The following is a 26,407-nucleotide window of genomic DNA, read 5'->3' on the forward strand; positions in this document are numbered from 1 at the left end:
ACGCAATAGTAATTATATTAAGTTAATGCTCTCAATCTCCTCAAATATCAAAGTAGGCCTAAAAATCATTTGACAATCCACAGTTATTTTGAATAATTAATTTAATTTAATATGCACACATTCTTGCCAAATATTAGCACAGACTTAAAATTCTTGCAATGAGAATACCTTTGTTTTAAGATGTACTATTGTTAATGAATGTTATCTCCCTTCATTTTATTTTATTTTTTTACTTCGCTAGACTTGGATTTAAATCGGGTTAAATACCCTCGTGATGTAAACTCTTAGATTTCAATTTTTGCACTTTGTTTTACCCAGAGAGAGAGATTGCCACTCTTTAAATTTGGAAACTAATAAAAATCTTCACAATGCCTTGTACTGTAGTTTGCAGCGAAGATGTAATATTGAGATAAGTATTGAGGGGGTGAAGGGATCAAGAAAGCATTGAGGTGAGCTGTCATTGGCCAATTGCTACCCCCAACACCACAGTATATATATATATATAGACACACACACACAAACACTCCTACTATATAAGTTTAGTGATTATGCATCTTCATTGTGCATTTCTGAATCATCATCATCATCATCATCATCTTCCCTTTTGGAAGATCCAAGCGACATATCCACTCACAACCCCATAAGTTTGGTGGTTATGATTTTTTTTTTTGGTACATAGCGGTTATGGTTTATTCTCTCTCTCTCTCTCTCTCTCTCTCTCTCTCTCAAACACCACAAAGCGTTGGCCAAGTGAGGGTTGGTTTATGTTTATCTTCCTATTTCTTTCCTTCTTTTCTCATTCGTAGCATACAATCAAATGAAAGGGACCAGAATAATAGTTAGGGACACACCTCATTCTTGCCTAACAATATTTGATCAGCCGTATCTCTTCTGAAGTTTAAATATGGACATAGCCTCAAGTGCAGAAAACATTCTGCAACAACAGATTCGCAAACCACAACGATGGCAATTCAATCAACCACTCTCTCGCCAGATTAGAAAACCCCCAAGCATAGGAGACCACTTCAACAACAGCAATTAAACGGAAATAGCAAAAAATCCCTCTGAGGGCTGGCATTGATAATTCTGAACAAGATGGAAACCCCATTACCACCAAACATGCTAACAGTATCAGATATACAGCATCAGGAGCCGCTTTATTACATGTTTAATAGTTTCATGCAAAACCTGGTATATTAGCATTGTCTTAAGTGCGTAGGCACTATAGAACCAAACAAATCATAACCCCACTGAACTTGATGAAACAGAACAACCCTCACATGCAAAAAAAATTTCCCAACCAGAGAACTGGCAACCACCAACTTCCAGCCTTAATCATTCAGGAGTGTCCGAACGAAGCGCTGACAAACAAAACAAGTGCAAGAGTTCATCAGAAAACATAAAGTTGTACCAAGGCAATCAAATTCAAGGAACATCAATGCTGAAATGTGAATGCTATACTTCTACAAAGACGACAGAAAATGGTATAATACATTCTATTATAAATGCACTGCAGCCTAAAATAACTTGAAATCCCACATTTCGTTGCCTTATTGCCAATGCATCTTCTCTCTGAAGTTTCATTTCTTAAAGCCATGTATAAGAGATTTTCTCTCCCACAAACCTCAGGTCAGCTAACAAGCCTTGCTGAAGCAATAAGTGCAAATGAAATAACGATGTTGAGATGGACAATGGCTATTAAGAGACAGGAGAAAGTAGGCGAAACACAATTGGAGATAAAACGAGGAAAATCTCATGCGATGACACGGGCTGTATGGCTATGTGCACTGAAGACCAATTAATGCACTTGTAAGAAGCAGTGATTTTTCCAGCGGACCACACATGTGTAATAGAATTAAAAGAGGATCGAGGAGTACAGAGGTTAAAGTGATAAACGAGAACATGATGACCTTACACATAATTAAGGATATGCTTCGAAACATTCATAGAAAATGAATCCATGTAGCTGACATTGAAAAATTGGAACATTAAATTGAGTTGCGTACAGACTCTCCTTCTTTAACACAATAGAAGAGCTGCATCTCCTAAAAATATCCTACACACGTCCTCAACTATAGAATCCCAAACTGCTGGTTCAAAGATCCAGCAAATTACAACCTCACAATCCCAGACAACAGTCAACTAATGTGGCCCAATTGTCCACCCAAACCAAATAAACTACTTAATGTAAAATGGTACATACAGTGATGCCAAACAGCCTACAAGGATCAACGTCTGCACCATCTTATTTGTATAGTAACAATGTCTCCAAAGGAATAAATAATTGAGGTGCTCTAACATTACCCTCAAAAATCTAACAAACTGAAATTATGGCAGCAATGAAAGGTAACTATCACCTGCAGAAAACTCCCAAGGAAAGTTTTCGAACTATGGAGAGAAGGAAAAGTGCTCAATGGGCCAATGTCCAATGGGCTATGCATCATTCTAATCAACTTTCAAGCAAGAAAATACGTATAAACGACAAATAGAGACCCTATAAGGCCACAAAAGGTACCAGAAAAAGCCTCTTCCCTAAGCTGCCTCATTTGCTTAGCTTCCAACCTCGCAAAGGGAAAACCTTTTAGGCACCCTAGTTCTTGCTGCCTAAAAAACTCATTTCCTCCATATTCGGTCATTCCCAGTTCTATCGGAGCACTAAGATTAATGAGGAACAAGGTTTAAGTAGGTAGCAATAATTTACTGTTACAACATAGTAAAAGTAACCCACTTATCAAGTGGATGGCAACCAATCATCGTTATTGCACACTCAAGGTAACCCACCTACACAATTCAGTCCTGGGAGTAACACAAATCATTTCTACTGTAGCTAGACAAGAACCTTGCTTAAGCATAATATATGTTCTTGGTAATCTTGATCTCCCGTTCGTACTTGAGGAGAACTAAGAAGCACGTGTACGGGTACGGGTATGTCCATATGAAAAAACCTAAAAATGGCAGGGTACGGGTACGGGTACGGTTGAGGTACCTCTATAACAAATATATTTTTAAAACTTAGAGCAATTTACTACACGTAATACTTACTTTTCAACTAAAGCAAATAGCCTAAATGACATGGTCACATGGGCAATTCGGAATGTAACATCAAATACTAGTTTAACACCAAAGTTAAGGCACTAATCAAAGTTTAATGCCATTATACCAAAGAACCTTTTGACCAAAAATCGTTATTGTACAATCATGCTAAGCATAGAAAAAGTACGTGTTATCAACTTAGTTTCATCTTTGTGTAGGGTATGGGCTGTACGGCTTGATATATATTGCGGTACTTCTGGGGTACTGCAAAAGTCGAGGAGAAAAGTTTTGGTGCGTGTTTCATGTACCCTGTACGTTACGGGTACGAGTACGCCGGGTTTTTAGAGGTACCTGTGCTTCATAGGAGGGGAGAGCACATAGGAGGAGAATAAAGAGGAAAGGGGAAATGCCATGGTGCTAACATATTCAGTTCTTTTATTTGTTCTTTTCAGGCCTTTTGACTCTTTTTCCATAACAGAATGTTAGGCAAATTGAGGCGCTTCATATGTTCAAGGGCCTCTATTATAAAAGTTGGTCTAGGCAGCCGACTAGTAGGTGCTAGGCGGGTTCCAATGCCTAGATAAAAACTGGCCTAGGTGCTAACTAGTCGGCCGCCTAGGGTTCTAAAAGTCGCTAGCACCTAGCGACTTTTGGAACACTGTCAAGGGCCCAGAAAACCTCAAAACTGCCATAGAACTTTTCTAATATTTCGAGGCCACTGAGAACCATAACAAATACTTAGTCAGTCGACCCAGTCTATAACACCCTTTACTTATGAGGTGCTTTAATGTTATACTTAAGTAACTTAAAGGGCCAAAGTGCATTTCTTTTAAGTGTTGTGCATGTGTGCCGTGTGAGTGTATCTCATTAAAAAGAGAGAGAGAGAGAGAGAGAGAGAGACCAGCGGTGGAAGAGAAGAAGAAGAGGAAGGGGAATTAAGGTTAGCTTGAGTTGAAGACTTTTTTGTGGTAATACATGCTTTTCTATACTTGAATCTATGATTTTATTGTTCAATTCCATACTTGGCATATAGCTAGCACTGAATTGGGTACGTGAGAGAGGGTTTTAGAGGTTGGAGTTGGGTTTTATTCCAGAAAATTCGTATATCTTATGAATATGCTAAACTGTGTTTTGAGCAAGTTGAATCTGTCCTGTGTTTGATGAATTTTTCTCATCGACACGCCGACCATGTTATTTTCTGATATTTTTACTGAAGATGCCTCTATGTGTTTAGCATATACTGTAAAAATTTCAGAATTCTATATGAAATGTGGAAAAAGATAAAAATCACGCACCAAACTTCTGTCAGATTCGTGTATGTCCAGACAGCACTGACACGTCTTGAGAAAACGGTTATATCTCCTAGCTCGGGTATCAGTTTTACGCACCGCTTCTTGATTCTGAAACTAGACTCATATATCTTTCTGATTTTGTAAGGATTGTGCCTTAATTCTTTCTAGGCAAAATCAGTTTTTGTTCCGAAGTTAATGGTTTGGTAATTCTGGAAATCCTGGGCAGCTTTTAAAGTTGTGTTCTTCATCAATTTTATCATAGGTGAGTGTGCTTACTGACTATGGGTTCTCATGGGTCTTAAACATTGATTAGTTGGTGATGTTGTGGCTTAGGAATCATTGAAAATTATTGAGTAAGTGATTTTTAATGAGCTTTCGAACACAGACTGTTCTGCTGAAAATTATAAGTTCTGCTTTAGATGTGTAACTTCAGTTGAGCGTATCTTGGTCATTCGGACTCCGATTAGGACAAATTTTATATCGAGATTGATGTTCTAAGAGTCTACTTTCTAACGGTTGTAGTCTCAGAATCTAACTCTGAACCTATAGAATGCTACAGTCAGAATTCGCCGGTGGTTCTGCTAGATGGTGTGCGCTTTTGTGAGATTCTTGGTTTTGGGGTGTGAATTGGTGAATTTACTTATGTTCGGCATTTGTTATGCAGCTGAGTTGAGGCAAGATATTGCTAATGCTCTTGTTAAGCCTTTCAAATATTTATATACTAAAATGTTTGGCTTGTGGATAGGTGACGAGTCGGTGAATCAAGGAGTACCGAAACTATAGTTGTACTTTCTTTTGGAGTACGAGGTGAGTGTTGATTCATAGATGTTGTTCTATACTGAATTGAACTTAAATGTTGGCTTATTGCCTGGTGATTGGCTTTATACCAAAAGGCTATTATGCCTTAAATTATTGGTTGTGTGCTCTGTGTTGCTTTTAATTTTCTCGATAACTGTTTAGCAAGTTGAGATCATCTTTAGCTGTACATTTAATGTGGAATTGTATCCATGTCTCATAAACACTTTCGGATTCCATTTTGGAATCCAGCTTTGCAGGCGTTGTAGATATCTACTGCTGATCGTCGTGAGGTTGTACCCTCGCTTAGGGTAGCGTGTCGGGGAGGCTTGACGAGTTTTGGAGAGATATTGTAGATAGGGATGTAGTTGCAGCTTATGTAAATATTTAGTCCTTTATATAGTTTAACCGCTTTCTTGAGATTTCCGTTGTGTTTGTAAGAACGATATGTTTTTGCGTTATCAATAAAGTAACTGTTGAATAACTTAATTGTTAGAACTTTAATTATAGGAGTGGGTTGGTGGTTGATGTTGCACCCTCGCGTCGGATTTGGCTCATTAGAGTGCTAGCCCGGTGTGGGGTGTGACACGGTCCCTTTTCCCAAAGACTAGATCAAAATCGCAAATACAAAACGTTTCATTAACGACCAAATATCAACAATGCATTATGCATAATTGACTAGCTCAACAAGGTACAGAGCTAGTCGAAATTACCATCAGAATCATCAGAGCAGAGAAGAAAATCACTCCAAAAATGTCACTCCAAACCTTTAGAACCGAAATCTCGTCACTCAACATCAATGGGAGGCTCACTAAGACCAGAAAACTCATCCACACTTTACAATACCATCACACAAATTAAAGAAGGCAAGAAAGAAAAGAAAAAAAAAAGTGAAAAACTGGGACAGATATTATAGTATCAAAATTGAAAGAAGCCTTAGATCTGAGGCAGCAACTGAAATCAGACAACAGATGAAGAATTCCAAGTAAAATAACAAGAGAAAAAGATATAAGGGAATTACTGGGTTTCTGGGGCTTTCCGTCGGCCCATTTGGCGACGGAGAAATGGACCTTCTCTCGGTTGAGGGCTTCGGATTTGTAAGGATCTTTGAGGCAATTCCTCACCAGGTTCGCACATATGTTCGAGTACGTTATGTATGTCATCCCCGCAGCTCTCCAAAACGGCACCGCCGCGTTCGACGCCATCTCTCTCTCTCTCTCTCTCTCTCTCTCTCTCTCTCTCTCTCTCTTCGATCACTATCGTTCCCGTTGAAACCTGCTCTGTGCAACCTGGGTTGTGTGTATCTCTCTTCGATCACTATCGTTCCCGTTGAAACCTGCTCTGTGCAACCTGGGTTGTGTGTATCCAATCTCGATGTGTATCAGTGTATATACAAACAAAACTGATTTCCAGAATCGGGCCGGGCTTTGATGAATAAAGAAAAATGGGCTTGGACTCTAGCACCATAAGTGTCTAATCCAGCCCAAAACTTTTGAGAAGGCCATTGTTGTGGGATAGAAATCCAAATCAAATTGGGAAGAAAGACAAAACAAATGGTGACCCATTGGACGACGGTAGACCGGGACACTTAGCCAACCGGGACGCTTGGCTAAACGATTGTGTGAGTACTCTTTGGTAGAATAAGATTACACTTTAAAGTGTTCAATTCCTATGGAGAAAGTTGATACCCTTTTTGATAGATTGAGAAAGGGTTTTTCGGATACTAGAACATTATTTCAAGCGTGAGAGTTGAGACCGAAAAAAGTTGAACCAGGTAAAATCCCATTGTTAGAAAGTGACTCTCATTCAATTAGTTAAACATAACTCGTTTGAGATCAATTTAGGAGAATTTTTAGGCCAGCCCCAAAAAGTAGGTTCGGAGTTTATTTCGTCCTGACAAAAATATTCCTTCTTTATTTCAGTCTTTTTTCTTGACTTTTCATGTATTTTTACTATTTTGCCCATTCTTAACTTTTTGTGTATATATCTATTTTTAGTAAAATTTATATTTTTAGAATTAACTTATGACCTATATTATTTCGGATAAAAATACTCTTGACTATGTGAACTGTCAATTCTCATAGCCAGTTAATATAATATTTTGGACAAAAATATCCCCGCTAGTTCACATAGCCCGAGTTAACATATTATTTTGGACAAAAATACCCCTGAACTATGACTATGAGAATTGAGGTTATGAGAGCTATAGTTTTAGAATCAATTCCTGAATCATATTATTTCAGACAAAAATACCCTTGGCTATGTGAACTGGCTATGAGAACTGCCAAGTCTCATAGTCAGTTTTATGAGAACTGCTAATTCTCATAAAGAACTGAGTTATGAGAATTGGCTATATAAACTGCCAATTCTCATAGTCAATACTATGAGAATTGGCTATGAGAAGTAACTGTTCTCATAGAGAACTAGCTTTGTGAATTGGTTATGAGAACTCGACTATGTGAGCTGATTATGTGAACTAAAAAATATACAGTTCACATAGTCTTACCACACACTAAAATACACAGTTCTCATAAAAAAACATATATTTCACATAGAAAAACACACAATTTTCATAGAAAAAACAAAGTGAAATAGTCCAATACACAGTTCTTATAAAAAAATACACAGTTCTCATAGACAATTCTCATAGAAAAATTTTCAGTTCTATGAGAACTACGCAGTTCTCATAAAGAACTGATTATGTGAACTGTCAATTCTCATACTCAGTTCTATGAGAACTGTCAGTTTTCATAATCAGTTATATGAGAATTGCTATGAGAAATGACTGTTCTCATAGAGAACTAATTTTGTGAACTGGTTATGAGAACTGGATTATGTGAACCGGCTAACTATATGAACTGAAAAATACACGATTCACATAGTCTTACCATAAACTAAAATACACAGTTCTCATAAAAAATATATAGTTCACATAAAAAAACACACAATTCTCATAGAAAAAATAAAGTGAAATAGTCCAATACACAATTCTCATAAAAAAATATAAGAGGTTGAAATACATAAATCTGACATTTAACAAAAACAAATCCACAAAAGATTGACTGCCACTGGTGGATGGTCTGGCATTCAAAAAAAATTGACTGACATTCAACAAAATATCTAATCAAATACTAAAATACATAGTTCTCATAAAAAAATACATAGTTCTTATAGAAAATACACGGTTCTAATAGACAGTTCTCATGGACACTACACAGTTCTCATAGAAAAATACACAATTATCATAGAAAAAATACTATTTTTATAGACAGTTCTCATGGACAATACACAGTTCTCATAGAAAATATGCAGTTCTTATATAAAGTACGCAGTTCTCATAAACAGCTCTCACAGAAAATACACTGTTCTCATAAAAAATACACAATTCTCATAGAAAAATATACGGTTCTCACAACTCTCAAATATAACAGATTCATTGACTTGTAGTCAAACACCACCTTAGAATTCAAAAATCAACAAATTAACTTAGAAAACTTAAAGATACCAGAAGAAAACAACATCATCTGAATTATCCCACGTGTCTTGCATACAATCACTGAATCACTTAATCACAGCACCTCAATCGGCAATCAATACGACTTCCAAAACTTCTGCTACATCACCAACAACTCCAAGGATCCCTCCGACGATTTCAACGATGATCTTGAGTAGACAATCAAAACTTACCAACTCAACTTCAACCTAGAAACCACCGGAACCCTCGATGATCCGACGCTTAAGTAGTTGGAGTGGCCTCGATGCGGTGTTGCGCACTTAATCAACGGCTCAACTTCCATGAACGCCAGAAAAGGAAGAACTTCGCCGCCACCGTAGAAGCACTGATCTCACCTACGTGTTTTTTTCAACTAGAATCTTAGATTTCCCCAACTCGGCTGACGGCGATGGTCCATTAGGGGAGAGAGAGAGAGAGAGAGAGAGAGAGAGAGAGAGAGAGAATTTCTTAAGATGGGTTTAGGTCGGTCGTCTTAAGAGACAGAGAGGAGGAATGGCGGGATGGAATTGACGATGTGGAATAAAAAGGGCAAACAAGTCAAGAGATAATATATCCGAGCCTATACAGGTTTGGAAATAATATTCAGGGTTGGGATCAAACCGAGCCTAAAAATCAGGACCGGCCTCTAATTTTCTAATCAATTTAATACCTGGCTGCGCGGGTTTGAACGCATTTTTAAAACTTGTTATAACCTTAGCAGTGACTCCCATGTCGTAACCATTTCATACTGGTATTCATTAATTGTCTGTAATACTTGCTGTCAATGTGGACTTCAATCTCCAATGTCTAATGGAAACCGTATCCACAAGTACAATATCCACACTGTTTTTGGACTTTCCTGCTGTTGTGCAAATAAGGTCATATATGATCAATGAGAATAAGGACAATCAAACGTTGGCACCAAAATTTTTGTCATTCGCCCAAAATTTCACATCATGTTACAACCATTACTTAACTCGAACCAAGGACATAAGAAAATTGCTACAGAGAGAGAGAGAGAGAGAGAGAGAGAGAGAGAGACAGAGTCATTCTTGAAGAAAAAAAACATAATCAACAGGGAGAGCAACTCGATAGAAGAAAAGAGGGACTGAAAGCAATGGGTGGGGTGACCCATATTCTGTTTTCACCTCTTAGACAAGGAGAACTGCATTTATACAACCATCATTCTCAGGATTATTCGTCACTTGGGCATACTTCCCTGCACCCAGAATTTACAAATGAATGAGAAACTCAAATAAGCACAGAGGCAGGGAAAACCCATCCATAGTTGAATGGAAATGAAGAGGAAATCTTACCCCATACAACTTTTCCTGCTGGTGTGACCAGACCTAGTTCACTGACATTCACCTGAAAATAATGCAATATCACCAATTATTGACTTCATTGAATTCCTACCGCAACCCAACCAATGTGCTAAAAGCAACATTTGACAACCACAGTACTGAGGTACAACACGAGACTGCTACCATAAGCAACATAAATAGAGAAAGAATTTACCTCAATAATGGTTCCTTTAGTTACAACACCAAGGGACGTGTACATTGGACCATTAGGATTCTTCTTTATTCCAATCATCTCAAGATTGAAAGTGCATTTGAGTTCAGGGTGTGTTACATGGGCTTTATTGAATCGCAAACCCGTAGGACGGATAAACCGCTCATACTTGGGAGGTTTTCTCGTAAAACCTGGTCCCACAAATGTAACTTTGGTGACCATCCTCTTCCACTGCTTGGCTGCAAAAAGAGAATCAGACATGGATCAGGACATTAACTTTCTGTTTTTGAGAAATTGGATCACCATAACTTTGTTACAGATGTCATCCTCCTACTAGTATAAGAAGACAATAACTAGACCTTGATAAAGATATCATATTTTCATTGGTAAGCTTTTATTCACTGGTTGAGATACAATCGCGAACAAGTGATTGGTAGTTGGTACACATCTTAAAACCGTTTGTAAGTCATTCTAAAATCATTCTGGTAAGATACGATCCGCATGCTTAGCAAAAAAAGATACGATCCGAACTCCAACAAAATACACATTCTGATTTCATAAGCAAAAATGGGGTAACCCAAAAATATTTCAATCATAAATAAACATGACCAACTTGCAGTTAGCGACATACTGTATAACAGTGATCAAATATCTGGCAACAGCAGAACTCATAAGCAAAGAGGAGAAACTTTAGCAGCAGAGTCCAAAAATATATATATATAGAAAGCAAAGTCAATAGACAGGATACATACTTTTCCTTTTACCGGATCTGATCACTTTAAACATCTCATCTTCAGCCACAGGCCTGACCTGAAGAATTAAAAATATTGCCTTTGTGATATTGAGAATAAACTGCAAACTTAATCAAGTAACCCATACATTTAAACACCCAACATCCACTATGGTAGCAAAAGAAAGCCAATAATAACGAAGATGTGCAGTAAAATCCAGATAAAAATGCAAGGATGATATTATGTTCCATAGTAAAGTTTGAATCTACCTTGGGTAGAGACTTATCAAAAAAAAAAAAGAATCTACCTTGGGTAGAGGAACCTCCCATTTACCAGCTTTCTCTTTCCTCTTTTGCTTTATAGTGTTGCTAAGAACCTACAGACAACATAAAGCGATGATGTGATCCATGGCCAACCTAGTAGTATTACAATATTCAATTTGCATAAAATGGGTAACTTAGTATGAAGTGGTACAACTAAATAGCATACCTTTGCCCGTGCTGTCGTTTCACGATCAAGTAGATAAGCAGGAATAGCTCCTTCATGAACATTATCATCCACCTTTCGCCTAGTTGATGATTCTTCATGCATAGCCAACCTGTAGAAAATTAGAAATGGTACCAAATGAGCTAGGACAGTCTTGCAAAGCCACAATGCAATAAGTAGGGCAAAGGTGATTCATAGATGATAAGACACAGAGGGGGGAAAAAATTGAAGCAAAGGAAGGATTTAAAGAAAATCACAACATTATTGACTTTTGGCAAGGGGTAATAGGGAGAAAATGGGATTTTCTCAATTCCTGTTGAAAAATGGAATCAAAGCCCTCCATTTCTCATGATCTATCTTCACATCCTAAATGACCATATTACTAGGGGAGGAACAGGCATATGTGCTTTTGGTTTTTGTTTATTAGAATCAATGTTCTAAAAGTCGCTTGGCGCTAGTCAGGCAGTCGGCCACCTTGAGCGATTAATCAGTGCATATTAATTAGTAATCAGCAATTAATCGTTAGTCGGACCTAATGGGATAGGCCCCGCCAACGATTAATTCCTTTGTTTTAAAACACTGATTAGAATTCCATAGTACGAACAAGTCTTCGCGAAAAAATGCATATCACAGTAAGTCGATGACGACTCAACCCACGAGTAGATCACATAAGGTGAACAATAATGCACCAAAGTATAAGTCAAAGACCAAAACTTGCCAATTTCTTTCTGTAATACAATCAGGGGGTACAATTTCCAAAATGTTGAAGGATAAATATGAAACTTTTGGTCGTCTCCCTTATCAATTGTTTAAAAAAAGCTCAAAACTAGAGATGCCATCAACATTACATAAAAAAAAGTTAGTCTTATGACCAAGCAATGAGCTCAGCTGACATTGATTGAACACATGTATCCTTTGCTAGCCACAACCCCACTAACAAATAGTAAGCAACTAAATAGGAATGGTCTTGCCCGCCCAACTTCCCCTATGCAGCAGATGATTAAGAACATCATTTCACAACAATCCCGGCTCAGTTACAACTTTAATAACAGCGAGACAAGATTTCCTCGCTCTATATCCCTCCATTGGGAAAATATGCAACCTGCTCTTCGAGCTCCAAACAGAAGCCGCTGCATAAAATACCATCCCACTGATGGAATAGACGCCCTAACCAAAAAGTATACTTCTTACTTGTAAATTATTAGCTTGGGCATAAGCCTTGCTCATATAGACCAAATGTTTATAAGGTGGTTATCCATCTCTGAATCAAAACAAATGCTCACCCTTACCCTTACACAAACGTGTGTGGACTCGGTGCCTCATTAATCAATTTGAGGATTCGGAAACTCAAACAAAATATCATGACAGCATCTTCCTCTAATTTAAACGAAAGCCATGTAAGAGTAAGAAAGGACACTCACGTTTTCTTCATTTGGGCCTTCTCAGCATAACGCTTCTTAGCGAACATCTTACCCTTGATACCCAGAGCCTGATCAATTCAAAAGTGAATCGGTAAGATGAGAAATTAACAAAATCTAATAACGTAAAAGGAAAAAGGGTAGGAAAAAGATTGAACCTTCTGAGCAATTTGAGACCGCTTGTGAACTTCCCGAGCATCTTTCTTGCGTTTGCGCTCGAAGTGATCATGGCGATAGCCATGTCTCTTCCTGTGAAGATCTATGTAATCACCTTGAGGCTACACAAATATAAATCAGAAACAGAGAGACAGTCGTCAATCAATAAGTGTTGGAAGTTCGAACGAGATCGATAACAGGACGCAGGTAAGTTGAGGAAAACCAGTTGAGTTGAGAAACGTACCATGGCGGAAGAGGATTATCTTACGCTTCCAGATTGAGAAGATGGACAGCAGGAGCCCCGACTTTAGACGGTGCTAGGGTTTAAGAGAGAGAAGTAGAGAAAGAAGAGAAAGACGGGTTATCAGTGTGGTAAACCGATAATCTACCAGACCCGACATATCGTGGGCCATTTGGTTTGGTTTTCACTTGGTTTTTGGCCCAACTGAGAGATCACGTTTGTACGAATAGGGGGGGGGGGGGGGGGGGGAGATCTGCTGTAGTCCAACTCTTCGTAAGTTTTTTTTGATGTAATGAGTGGAAAGAGATAGAGAAATGAGAGTAAAAATTTATTGAAAACATTTGGATCTAGAGACTTATGTTTTGGAACTCTCTTCCTTACAAAAAGAGTCATTATAGAACTGTGTACTCCTTCTAATTAGTACTCCATCGTTGAGATGGCAATTTCTTGATGAGGTAGATGTGATGGGGATGGATTTGTGGGGTTTATGAAACCTGCTTGATCAGTTCAATTCACACTTGGATTATTATTTGGGGTTTGACATGTTCGATTGGTCGAGTCATAAGGGACCAGGGATCGACAGTATTCACGGCGAAAGAGCCCTCCCGAAACTTCTCTTTCAATCTTGCCACAGAAAGAGAAGGAAACAATAAAAATGTTGCCAACTTGTGGTGGTCTTTTACGGTACTTACCCAGTGGAATAGCGAATGGGATTGCTTAACACTTGTGTGTAGTTGTTTGCATTGATATCACAATGCTGTTGCTGGTCACATTGGACAAAAGTAATATATGCTTCTACGTTTTGGTTTGAATACGATTTCTTCTTTGAAAGAATCGTTAATTAAAAGGCTGTTGTTTGTACTCCATCCATTCTAAAGCTCCGGCACAAAAGTGATTGCTACTATTACTCCTTGAATTCACGTGCATAACAATTAACTGTATCAAACTACGCAAAGACCAGTTGCCATCAAGGCTGCCATCGTCGTCGTCTTTTCTATTAATTCCATGGCACAAGCACTACTTTACTATATATATGTCTACCCTTCCACTACCAATTTTCGTTTGTCAGAAGATTAAACTATTAGTACTACTTTATTGATTATTATTATTCCTCTTCCTTCTTAATTAATTACTCCAATGGCGTAGTTTACCTATACAGACACGGGACAAAATCCCAGCGTGGCACGCCTCATCTACAAGTTGCTGCACATTTTCCTTTAGCAAGGTATGTCAATGAGTTACCTATACGGGCACGGGACAAAATTCCAATGTGGCACGCCTCATCTACAAGTTGTACATTTTATTTTAGCAAGGTATTCCAATGAGTCAAATCACGCAATTTCTTTCCAATTGGTGAATTTTGTTCTTTCCCTGGATTTTCCCAAGGAAAACAAAAAAAAAAAACCCTTGTGATTTAGAACTCATCAAGAATTCCTTAATGTCCCCACGACTTTTGTATGAAGAATAGCATTTTAGTTCTATCTACTAATTTTTTGACTTCCTCCTGCAAATTACCACAATTGATCGAGGAACATTAATTTATAATACGGAAGATGGACATGGTTTTCACCCTTTTCCTTCTTCCTTTGTTGAGGCAGGCCGTCACTTCTTGTAATTTCCTCTCCACTTATTATTGGCTTTTATTTTTGTAGGAGAAAATTAAATTGCTTACACTGCATGTTAGAAAATTTAGTTTAGTCAATTGCCTTCAAATTAGAGAGTTTTGTTATATCCCTTGATTTTTCCTAAGAAAAAAGCATTATAGTTAAGCAATCATGAATTAAAGCAACTAGAGGCCGGGTTCAAGTTGAATTTTGACAAATTGGATCAAATTATTCGACTTGCACACGCATCGCGTGTAGTACCCCAGCCTCTGGGCTAATTAATAATAATCAACCGAGGGAATGTTTATGTAGGGAAAATCTCTCAACTTGTGTATTGTTTGCATCTAGCTAATAATAACTATTGTCAATTGATTATCTAATACTAATAATCAAGTGACGGTAGTACTGAATTATTGACAAAGAAACATGTACATCGATCATGAGACGTGAAAAAATAGCTAAAGAAACAGAATCTTGAGCCTTGGGGTTCATGCATATCAAAAGGAAATTAACACTACTGCATGTAAGTTCCTCAACTATTTTGAAGCGTAAGAGGACCCCAACTTGACAAGGTTGATTGATTCTAGGGAGCTACATAGAGTCTTGAGAGATGTTATTTTGCACTCTCAGTAGCTATGAAAGATTAATGGAAGATTGTGCATAAAATGAGTGTTTCGTCAAGAAGTAGCTAGCCATCTGATCTGAAGCTAGCTACTTGGACAATCTATGGGACAGTATAAACTCCCAAATGTGTTGTCTTTTATCAGTATCTAGTAATCAGTTAGGAAACAATGAGCAAGTCGATGGAGAGAACAATCATCATCTCTTCCTTAATTTTGTCCGACCGAAAGGATCGATGTGAGACATCGATCGATCGATCTCCTAAACAATGAGAGCAAATTGGTGGAGAGAACATAATTTTGGTTATAAAAATAAACGCCTAGGAGAATGTACATAATGTATTATTATACGCATACACAAAATAGATGTAGACATCAACTATTAACAAATCAAATGCATGTACAGATTCTCAGACTCGATCTGAGGAGATATATGGACTTTAATTTACACATGCAGTTGTACAAGAAGAATATGTATTTATAGACCATCAATCCCATAGAAAATTTGTCCATAACTCCAAACAAGTTTCTTAAGAGAGAAGTTTTAGAACTCTAAAAGGAAGAAGAAAAGGAAAACCTCCAATGGATTCGGCTATTCCACCCCATGTTTTGATCTTTCCAATGATGGCCCATGGCCACACCATGCCATTACTAGACCTCTCCAAGGCTCTGTGCTGCCGCGGCCTCACAGTAACCATCATCACCACCCCACTCAACGTTCCTGACATCACTTCCAAAGTCTCAAAACACCCACAAATCTCCCTACGCGTCTTGCCCTTTCCTCGGGTCCCTGATTTACCTGAGGGATGCGAGAACACGGCTCACCTCCCTTCACCTGATCTTATCTTTCCCTTTTTCAGAGCCACCAAAATGTTACAACAGCCCTTCGAGGGTGTCCTGAGAGAGATGTTCGAAAATGGATGTCTCCCCATATGTGTTATTTCGGATTTCTTCCTCGAATGGACACTTGATTCCTGTCGTTTATTCGGCATCCCTCGTTTTGCTAGCCATGGTATGGGGGTGTTACCTATGGCTGTCCTCAAAGCCATGCATATGCAAGGCCTGTCATCCATTATGGCTATATCAAACTCTGATCACGTAAAGTTCCCTCAACTAAACCTTCCGTTCGCCTTTGTGAAAGGCGACGTTCCAGACACGATCCAAAAAGGCGATGATGAGGACCCGTGGAACCGGTTCATTACAGAGGTAGATAAAGCCGATGTTAGTAGCGCCGGCTTGATAGTCAATAGCTTTGAAGAGCTTGAAGGGGAGTACTTAGCCACTCTGGAATCTTTCTTGGAGAACAAGGCAAATGCATGGTGTGTGGGCCCACTCCTTCTTGTGAACAATCGGGTTGAAACCGGTGGTATTGATCTTAAGAACCAATCATGTCCGTACATCGATTGGCTTGACAAACAACCGGTCCAGAATGCTGTCATATACGTGTCGTTCGGTACACAATTTCACGTGTCAGATGCCCAAATGGATGAAATTGCAATGGGATTGGAGATGGCAGGCCAACCGTTCGTTTGGGTGGTCCGATCAACGAAATGGAGCCCACCGGAAGGATGGGAGGAGAGGGTGAATGAGAGGGGACTTGTAGCAAGAGACTGGGTGGATCAGAGGAGTATATTAGCACACCCCTCAACGGGTGGGTTTTTGACCCACTGTGGTTGGAATTCGGTGTTAGAGAGTTTGTCAAGCGGGGTCCCATTACTGGCTTGGCCCATGGGAGCTGAGCAAGGGTTGAATGCCAAGTACGTAGTGGAGGGAATGGGGGCGGGGATATTGATCCCACAAGAAAGGAAGAGAATGGAGACGAAGGAAATCAAGGTCATCGGACATGATGTGATCTGTGATGGGGTTAAGGAGTTGATGGCGGGCGAGCGAGGGAGGAGAGCTAGGGAGAGGGCACGAGAATTGGGGGTCATGGCGAGGCAAGCTGTTGAGAAAGGCGGGTCATCTGATAGGAAGTTGGACGAGTTGATTGAGAGCCTAACCGGCCGTGACAAAAAGGGTGTCTAGCTAACCTACACTTCTTTTTACCCCTTATCGCATCAACATATGTGTTTGGTGTTTGTACAAAACCAATCAGAGTTTACAAAAGAAAATAGTGTCTAAAAAGCTCAGAGAGCGCAAAGTTATTTTTCCCAGTTTCTTAATTTTTCAAGATGTCTTGCTTTTTTTAACTACTGTTAATGATTTTTATCATACGATTAATAGTGTAAGACAATTTTTTCTCCAACAAACTCTTGCCCGGCCATATTTCCTGCCTTGTTTTATGCTCTAGAAACCATATTACAAGCAAATTGCTCCACGCAAATAAATAAAATAAAATAACTATATTTTACTTTATTTTCCTCTCTTTAGCATCCTCCCCGAGAATTCTTTTCGCAAAGAGGTTCGTGGCAAGGAATCCGGCCACACTCACCTTCAAGTGCCGACCTGGTTTACCAATCAGAAAAAATGAGTGATGATATTTAATTTTGGAAAACAAAGAACAAAAAACAATGAAAATGATGGGAAAGAGAGAGAGTTTTGAACGACTTTTACAGTGGAGTAAGGTACTTCACCGTACTTGGTATTTATTGACTTGATGATATAGCTATGAAATCCCATTTCTTCTTGAATAACATGCAGTGTTCACGGCTACCTACCTGAAACAATGCTATGCCAATGGTAACAGCTTAATTACTTTAATTAGTTTTCTACATGGCATACGAAAAGATACTACTCCATGTATCAGGCTAGCTTCTTGAATCATGTTAATTACGTTTTTTCTTTTCTTTTCTTTTCTTTTCTTTTCTCAATCGCATACCTCAAGTTTTCGATCTATTCCCCGAAAGAGAAAAGAGGCAAAGCAACTGTCCTTGAATGTCAGGTTGTTGACACATTATGTACTGCTCAAAAATTACGTCCAAAATACAAACCCCACTAACGGGCCGGTGTTGGGGAAGATGTTTACCATAGTTCTTGGAAAATCCTATGATGTAAGTAGATTAACACATATGTAGTTGTCAAATTGGCCGACTGAAGTTGTCTTTTTTACCGATTAAAAAAAGAGAGAGAGAGAGTCGTATTTTTAGAAAATTTCTAATTTTCCAAAACATCAATGCCATGCCACCTATGTTCTTACTGGACTTTCTTAACAGCATTGTTAAATATAGTATAGAAGTAATGGATAAATTGACCGACTTAAGTTGTCTTTTTCACCGATAAAAAAAAAAAGAGTTGTATTTTTAGAAAATTTCCAATTTAATTTCCAAAACATAAATGCCATGCCACTTACGTTCTTACAAGACTTTCTTAACAGTGTTGTTATATATAGTATAGAAGTAATGGATATAAATATAGACATAAATATCAACTTGTTAATAAATCCAATATTGAAATTCGCAGAATCTGAAGAGATTAATGGACATTAATTTGCACATTTGTGCTTGAATCACTATTTAGGTACCAAAAATCCCATAGGAAATTTGTCTATAACTCCAACAAGCACTTTTCCCTGTGTAGAGAAGTTACAAAATTCTGAAGGAGGAAGAGAAAAAAAAGCCCTCCAATGGATTCTGCTCAGCCACACCATGTAGTGATCTTCCCAACTATGGCCCATGGCCACACTCTGCCATTACTAGACCTCTCAAAGGCTCTGTGCCGCCGCGGCCTCAAAGTAACCATCATAACCACCCCACTCAACGTTCCCAACATCATTTCCAAAGTCTCAAAACACCCACAAATCTCCCTCCGAGTCTTACCCTTCCCTCGGGTCCCTGATTTACCTGAGGGATGCGAGAACACGGCCCACCTTCCTTCGCCTAATCTTATCTTTCCCTTTTTCAGAGCCACCAAAATGTTAAAACAGCCCTTCGAGGATGTCTTGAGAGAGATGTTCGAAACCGGATGTCTCCCCATTTGTGTTATTTCGGATTTCCTCCTCGAATGGACACTTGATTCCTGTCGTTTATTTGGCATCCCTCGGTTTGCTAGCCATGGCATGGGGGTGTTACCTATGGCTGTCCTCAAAGCCATGCATATGCAAGGCCTGTCATCCATGGGGGCTATGTCAAACTCCGATCACGTAAAGTTCCCCCAACTAAACCTTCCGTTCGCCTTTCTGAAAGGCGACTTTCCAGACACGATCCCAAAAGGTGATGATGAGGACCTGTGGAATCGGTTCATTACAGAGGTATATAACGCCGATGTTAGTAGCGCCGGCTTCATAGTCAATAGCTTTGAAGAGCTTGAAGGGGAGTACTTAGCCACTCTGGAATCTTTCTTCGAGAACAAGGCAAATGCATGGTGTGTAGGCCCACTCCTTCTTGTGAACAATCAGGTCGAAACCAGTGGTATTGATCTTAAGAACCAATCATGTCCGTACATCGATTGGCTTGACAAACAATCGGTTCGGAATGCTGTGATATATGTGTCGTTCGGTACGCAATCGCACGTGTCAGATGTCCAAATGGATGAAATTGCAATGGGATTGGAGATGGCAGGCCAACCGTTTGTTTGGGTCGTTCGGTCAACGAAATGGAGCCCACCAGAAGAATGGGAGGAGAGGGTGAATGAGAGGGGACTGGTAGCAAGAGACTGGGTGGATCAGAGGAGTATATTAGCGCACCCCTCGACGGGTGGGTTTTTGAGTCACTGTGGTTGGAACTCAGTGTTGGAGAGTTTGTCCGGTGGGGTCCCATTACTGGCTTGGCCCATGGGGGCAGAGCAGGGGTTGAATGCCAGGTATGTAGCAGAGGGAATGGGGGCGGGGATATTGGTCCAACGACAAGAAAGAGGGAGAGTACTGGGGATGGAGGGAATTGAGGAGGCCGTTGGACGGGATGTGATTTGTGATGGAGTTAAGGAGTTGATGGGTGGAGGGAGAGGAAGAAGAGCGAGAGAGAGGGCTCAAGAATTGGGGGTTATGGCGAGGCAAGCAGTTGAGAAGGGTGGGTCGTCGGATAGGAAGTTGGACGAGTTGATTGCCAGCCTAACAATTAAGAAAAAGAATGCCCCTAAAATCCATATATAGGAATATATATGGATTCTTTTACTGCTTATGACTGAGAAATCTTTTTGAAGGCAGGGTAAACCTAGGATATACACATTTGTTTTGCCCCTTGTTAGGTCCACACTTGTTTCGGTAAAACAAGGAGAGAGTACTACTGCATGTGTCTAAAAAAGCTAGATATCACAAAGTTGGTTTTCCGTTAATGATCGATCTCTTGGTCGAGATCACTTTCTTTTGCAAACATACTATGGCGAACTATATATGGCATGTTTCTATCTGCTTAATTCATTTGTACTGAACCAATTTCGACATGTTCTAAAAATATTTTAGCGCGTACTGTTCAGAAATATACAAATCCACTTTGGGTAATTAGTGATTTAGCTTTGAAAAGAAAATGGTGCATGCATGCATCACAAGGTTACTAAGAAAGGAAGTGAGAGCAATCAAGTTTACTCCCATCCCTTGTGCGTGATTTTTTGATTTTTTTTTATTTTTTATTTTTAGATTTTAACATCCCGTAGTCAAAAGAGAGGGAAAGAATCTATGGATGAAAAAGACAATTAAGCATGAGCGAGCTAGGGAGAATCAAAGCTAAATACACATGACAAAGTGATTGACCCAATTAAGTGATCAGATATATCTTGAGGAAGTGGAAGAAGTAGGAAAAACTGATCGATAACCCAAGTTTGAGTACCATTTTGAGGGAGGTACGTTGTTGACAAGGATGTTCAACAAAAAGAATGAGGTGATCGAAATGATGAAACAGACCGGCCGCACGTTGTCACTTTTGAAAATTTGCCAGCCAAGAGTACTACTAGCACAAATCTGAAACGTTCCAATTTCTTAATAACGTACCGATCCAATAGGCCAATTTAGCGCCATTATGATGCATTCTAGTGATTGGAGAAAGCTCATATATAGTATATATGCATGACACAAACTTCCCATTCAATAATGCTAGCTTGATTGAGATTTTGGCATCACTTCGGAATATGTAGCAAAAGATTTACTCCCTCCGTTCCATTTTCATCGTCCAATCTCAAAATACTACTCCTACAAATTTAAGGAAACATCATGATTATCTTTTCAAAACTTCACATTTTCAATAATACCCTTGAGTGATTTTTTGGAGTTCATGGGAACCAATTTCTGGCGCCAATATGGGAGAAAAGTCTGCCCCAATTTGAATTTGCTGGTCATGCTATTAATTGGAGTCAGAAACTTGAGATTGATATCCCGAAAATTGTGGAGGTAAAAAAAGGCATACCAGATTTAAAATTCAAACTTCCCTCTTCCAAAGGCCAATTTGAGAGAAGGATAAAATGGGAAAAATAAAGAATTTTGTACCTTTGTCTTTTCATATGGACAATCTTTTTGGACACAAAAAAGGAGAATTTTGGACAAAGAAAATGGGACTTAGGGAGCAATATCTAAGATTTTCATATCTCAAATTACACTTAACACTTACTTATTAGTTAGACTTTTTACAAAATATTGATAAGATCGATGGTAGATATGGATTGCATTGCACCTGTGTATCTTCAACTTATACATCAATCTAAATATATAGAGTGATATCATGACGATTTTCTTTCACTAAAGAATAATAAGGAGTCTGATTTTGTTATGAACAATTCAAACTTTTTTTGAGTACGATATATAGTTCTTTAATTTAATTTGACCGAGAGGGCCGGGTGTGAGATACTATATCCTAACAATGCGCAAGTCCGTGGAGAGAACATATATAATTTCGGGAAAGAATTAATAAACCCTAACAGCTTTGTAGACACTGACATAGACATCAACTATTAACAAATCCATTGTTCAGATATCAGACTCTGAAGATCGAGATTATGGACAGTTGTGCAAGAATAAGTATTTATAGACCGGACCATCAATCCCATAGAAAATTTGTACATAAATCCAAACAAGTTTCCTAATACAAAAGCTTGAAAACTCCAAGAAGAACAAGAAAAAGAAGAAAAAAAAACCTCCAATGGATTCAGCTAGGCCACCCCATGTTGTGATCTTTCCAATGATGGCCCATGGCCACACCATGCCATTACTAGACCTCTCCATGGCTCTGTGCTGCCGCGGCCTCAGAGTAACCATCATCACCACCCCACTCAATGTTCCTGACATCACTTCCAAAGTCTCAAAACACCCTCAAATCTCCCTCCGCATCTTATCCTTTCCTCGGGTCCCTGATTTACCGGAGGGATGCGAGAACACGGCTCACCTCCCTTCACCTAGTCTTATACTGTCCTTTTTCAAAGCCACCAAAATCTTAAAAAAACCCTTTGAAGGTGTCCTAAGAGAGATGTTCGAAACAGGATGTCTCCCCATATGTGTTATTTCGGATTTCTTCCTCGAATGGACACTTGATTCCTGTCGTTTATTCGGCATCCCAAGGCTTGCTAACCATGGCATGGGGGCGTTACCTATGGCTGTCCTCAAAGTCGTGAATATGCAAGGCCGGTCATCCATTAGGGCTATGTCGAACTCCGATCACGTGAAGTTCCCCCAACTAGACTTCCATTTGCCTTTATGAAAGGCGACTTACCGTACTCGCTCCAAATAGGTGATGATGAGGACCCATGGATCCGGTTCATGATAGAGGTCCATAAAGCCGATATTAGTAGCGCGGGCTTCATAGTCAATAGCTTTGAAGAGCTTGAAGGGGAGTACCTAGCCACTCTGGAATCTTTCTTGGAGAACAAGGCAAATGCATGGTGTGTGGGCCCACTCCTTCTTGTGAACAATCAGGTTGAAACCGGTGGTGATGATCTTAAGAACCAATCATGTCCGCACATCGATTGGCTTGACAAACAACCGGTCCGGAATGTTGTGATATATGTGTCGTTCGGTACACAATCGCACGTGTCAGGTGCCCAAATGGATGAAATTGCAATGGGGTTGGAGATGGCAGACCAACCATTCATTTGGGTCGTCCGATCAATGAAATGGCGCCCACCGGAAGGATGGGAGGAGAGGGTGAATGAGAGGGGACTGGTAGCAAGAGACTGGGTGGATCAGAGGAGTATATTAGCACACCCGTCAACAGGTGGGTTTTTGACTCACTGTGGTTGGAACTCGGTGTTGGAGAGTTTGTCAGTTGGGGTCCCATTACTGGCTTGGCCCATGGGGGCTGAGCAAGGGTTGAATGCCAAGTACGTAGCGGAGGGAATGGGGGCGGGGATTTTGGTCCCACAAGAAAGGAAGAGAATGGAGACAAAGGAAATCAAGGTAATTGGACGTGATGTGATCTGTGATGGGGTTAAGGAGTTGATGGTTGGAAAGCAAGGGAGGAGAGCTAGGGAGAGAGCTCAAGAATTGGCGGTCATGGCAAGGCAAGCTGTTGAGAAAGGCGGGTCATCTGATAGGAAGTTGGATGAGTTGATTGAGAGCCTAACCCGTAACAAAAATGGTGTCTAACCTACAATTCTTTTGCCCGGCCCTTACTGTATCAACATATATGTGTTTTGTACTAAATCAATGAGATTGTGTAAAAGAAAAGAGTGCATGTGTCTAAAGAAGCTCAGAGAGCACAAAGTTGTTTTCCCCTTTACTTGGTGAAGATCACTTGTTTTCGCAAACTACTGCTTACTAACTTAACCTAGGGCATGTTTTTTAGGATTCTGTGGTACATATGGGCTTTACATCCCCATGGTTAATTTTTCAGCCCAATCTGCCTAGCTAGCTAGGAAGCTGTTAGATGCGTTCATTGGTAGAAGGTACGTAGTATGGTGTAAAATATTTTATGTTCCTAGCTAGATGGGCTATCATCCTGTGGCTTGCTGTCAAAGGGAGACTTTCAACTGAAGATATATAGGCTGTTAATTAGCAAGGATGGGATTTGATTACAGAAGATAGACGTGTGCTCGATCTGTAATGCTGCTACTGAGGTCTATTCTCTCATCTTTTCTTTTTATGTCCCTTCCATCTCCTCTTTCATCTTAGGTTAGGGGCTAAATTTGTTCAGGAAATGTGCATGGTTTCTCTAGAGGGGCTAGCTAGCTGAAAATCTGAACCAATTAAGAAGTCATTTGGGCAAGTCGACATGTAAATGGGCATGGGTTGCTGGCATGCTGCCGCATTCTCTGTATAAGCTAGCTGGTCTTGGCCGCTACTTTATATACTACTCCCTCCGTCCTTTTTTAAGTGTCCTGCTTCATAACTCCAACTTATTAAAAAGACATCATCATTACACCTTTCACATCAACTTTTTCCTCCACTTTCCCTACTTACCCATCATCATTACACTTTTACTCATTAACTTTTCAAAATAAAATCTACTTTTAGGGACAAAATAAACAATACACCAACTTTTACCTCCCAAACTTTACAAAATGGACACTTATTAAGGGACAGTCCAAAATAGAATACTGGACACAAAAAAAGGGATGGAGGGAGTACCATGTTTGGCTGGAAATTAAAGGAACTCAAGAGTTTTCAGGAGCATTAATTCAAAGGGATGTGCTAACAGTCCTCTCTGTAGTTGCAACTGATTTGAGAAGCTAGCAAGCTATGTGAGCCAACGGAGAAGAGTTAAGCCTACTGCTAATTAAGAACAAGTTCCAGCAGTGTCGGGTGCGGAGCATATCCCCCGCTATTTTTTCCCCTTCCAAGTAGGCCTTTTCCTGCTAGTTATATAGTTTGTGTTTTGATATATTCTTCTTAATTATTCTCTTTCTTTTAGAGGTTTCTTAGCCTGTTGTAGCTTTTCTCATTTATGTTTGTTGTATCGGTTGCTCCTTTGAGGACTTGATGTAAGGGTTGTGTGTGTTTTTGTGGCTATAAAATTTTCCTTAACCCCCCCCCCCAAAAAAAAAAAAACGGACGTGCATTTTAAGTTGAACAATCCTGACACACATTGAAAATTGAGATTTTGAAATCATGGTTTCCCTTCTTTTTTTCACAAAAGAACAAGAAAATCCATAGGAATATGGATTTCTATGGATTAGGGGTCATGGCGAGGCAAACAGTTGAGAGGGTGGGTCGTCGGATTGGAAGTTGGACGAGTTGATTGCCAGCCTAACAATTTAGAAAAAGAAAAGAATGCCTAAAATCCATAGGAATATGGATTCTTACTGCTTATGACTAGAAATCTTTTCAAGGCAGGGTAAACCTAGGATATATACACATTTGTTTTGCCCCTTATTAGATCCACGCGCCTTTGTTTTCTGTACTAAAACAAGGAAACAATGACGGCTCCAGAAATTTTTAACGGGGTGTTCAAGAATTACCCTAAGTTTTACCTCTACTATACACAAAAATTCATATGGTATTACGGTATTATCATTGTTAACGAGCCTCTATTAATGAGTGTAATATATATAGAATTTCATATAGCTAGTAATATGTATAATGTGATTAGAAAACACAAAAATACATTAGATTTTGCAAATTTTCATGACGATTTTTTCATTTTGAGTCAACCAAGATTAAAGCATGCGCATAAATCTACTAATATTCTTCTACGGAAAATTGTGGCGAATATGTTAGCATGGATCTTTTGGAGATGTAGAGTCAAGTGTAGTTAAAAAAAAAAGAAAAAGAAAGTCAGAGCACGATACCAATACGAATGTCATCTTTTTCTAACTCTCCCAATTTTCTAAAGTTTTGGCTCAGGACTATGTACCTTGTTTGGGCTACATGTATTAAGTGTTCAATTATGAATTTCTTGAATTAATAGGTGTTCATAATATAGATCCGAGTGTTCAAATAAAGCCTAAAATAAAATTACTATGCATAAAATTCACCAAAATAAAATTTGAGCTTGCGCAAATTCCTTTTTTTCTAAAGAATCAATCTTACGAAAGAGATCATTGTTCCGAAAATTCTTTATCAAATCATTCTGTAGCAAATGGAAAAGTCTAGGAACACTGATTTTTTATTTTTTTATTTTGATCGGCACTAGGAACACAGATTTAAAATACAGATCTGCACACAACTGTTTTTGGAACCATTTGATACACACATGCATTGGACAGTTCCAAACACAAATTTGTTTTTATC

At 39.2% G+C, this 26,407-nt stretch overlaps 6 protein-coding genes across 6 annotated transcripts; 4 read left to right on the plus strand and 2 right to left on the minus strand.

Moving 5' to 3' along the window:
* Positions 1-1,049: 1,049 nt before the first annotated feature.
* LOC131336094 (ATP synthase subunit epsilon, mitochondrial-like) lies at positions 1,050-6,426 on the minus strand. The gene is made up of 3 exons (XM_058371755.1): positions 6,367-6,426; positions 6,142-6,333; positions 1,050-1,361 (listed from the first exon to the last, which is right to left on the minus strand). The coding sequence occupies exons 2-3, from the start codon at positions 6,323-6,325 to the stop codon at positions 1,336-1,338; spliced, it is 210 nt and encodes a 69-aa protein (XP_058227738.1). The 5' UTR covers positions 6,326-6,333; positions 6,367-6,426; the 3' UTR covers positions 1,050-1,335.
* A 3,102-nt stretch (positions 6,427-9,528) lies between these two features.
* LOC131336092 (uncharacterized) lies at positions 9,529-13,324 on the minus strand. Its single transcript, XM_058371754.1, has 9 exons — positions 13,164-13,324; positions 12,922-13,041; positions 12,767-12,834; positions 11,349-11,457; positions 11,167-11,235; positions 10,881-10,938; positions 10,132-10,367; positions 9,930-9,981; positions 9,529-9,832 (listed from the first exon to the last, which is right to left on the minus strand). The coding sequence occupies exons 1-9, from the start codon at positions 13,164-13,166 to the stop codon at positions 9,765-9,767; spliced, it is 783 nt and encodes a 260-aa protein (XP_058227737.1). The 5' UTR covers positions 13,167-13,324; the 3' UTR covers positions 9,529-9,764.
* A 2,684-nt stretch (positions 13,325-16,008) lies between these two features.
* LOC131298804 (probable UDP-glucosyl transferase 73B6) lies at positions 16,009-17,409 on the plus strand. The gene has a single exon (XM_058324271.1). The coding sequence runs from the start codon at positions 16,009-16,011 to the stop codon at positions 17,407-17,409; it is 1,401 nt and encodes a 466-aa protein (XP_058180254.1).
* A 1,537-nt stretch (positions 17,410-18,946) lies between these two features.
* LOC131298805 (probable UDP-glucosyl transferase 73B6) lies at positions 18,947-20,410 on the plus strand. The gene has a single exon (XM_058324272.1). The coding sequence runs from the start codon at positions 18,947-18,949 to the stop codon at positions 20,408-20,410; it is 1,464 nt and encodes a 487-aa protein (XP_058180255.1).
* Positions 20,411-22,385: 1,975 nt separating this feature from the next.
* Positions 22,386-22,940, plus strand: LOC131298806 (scopoletin glucosyltransferase-like). Its single transcript, XM_058324273.1, has one exon. The coding sequence runs from the start codon at positions 22,386-22,388 to the stop codon at positions 22,938-22,940; it is 555 nt and encodes a 184-aa protein (XP_058180256.1).
* On the plus strand, positions 22,937-23,824 carry LOC131298807 (UDP-glucosyl transferase 73B2-like). The gene has a single exon (XM_058324274.1). It carries the CDS (start codon positions 22,937-22,939, stop codon positions 23,822-23,824), a length of 888 nt encoding a protein of 295 aa, XP_058180257.1.
* Positions 23,825-26,407: the final 2,583 nt, after the last annotated feature.

Source organism: Rhododendron vialii, chromosome 8a (assembly GCF_030253575.1).
Source record: "Rhododendron vialii isolate Sample 1 chromosome 8a, ASM3025357v1".
Taxonomy (NCBI): Eukaryota; Viridiplantae; Streptophyta; class Magnoliopsida; order Ericales; family Ericaceae; genus Rhododendron; species Rhododendron vialii.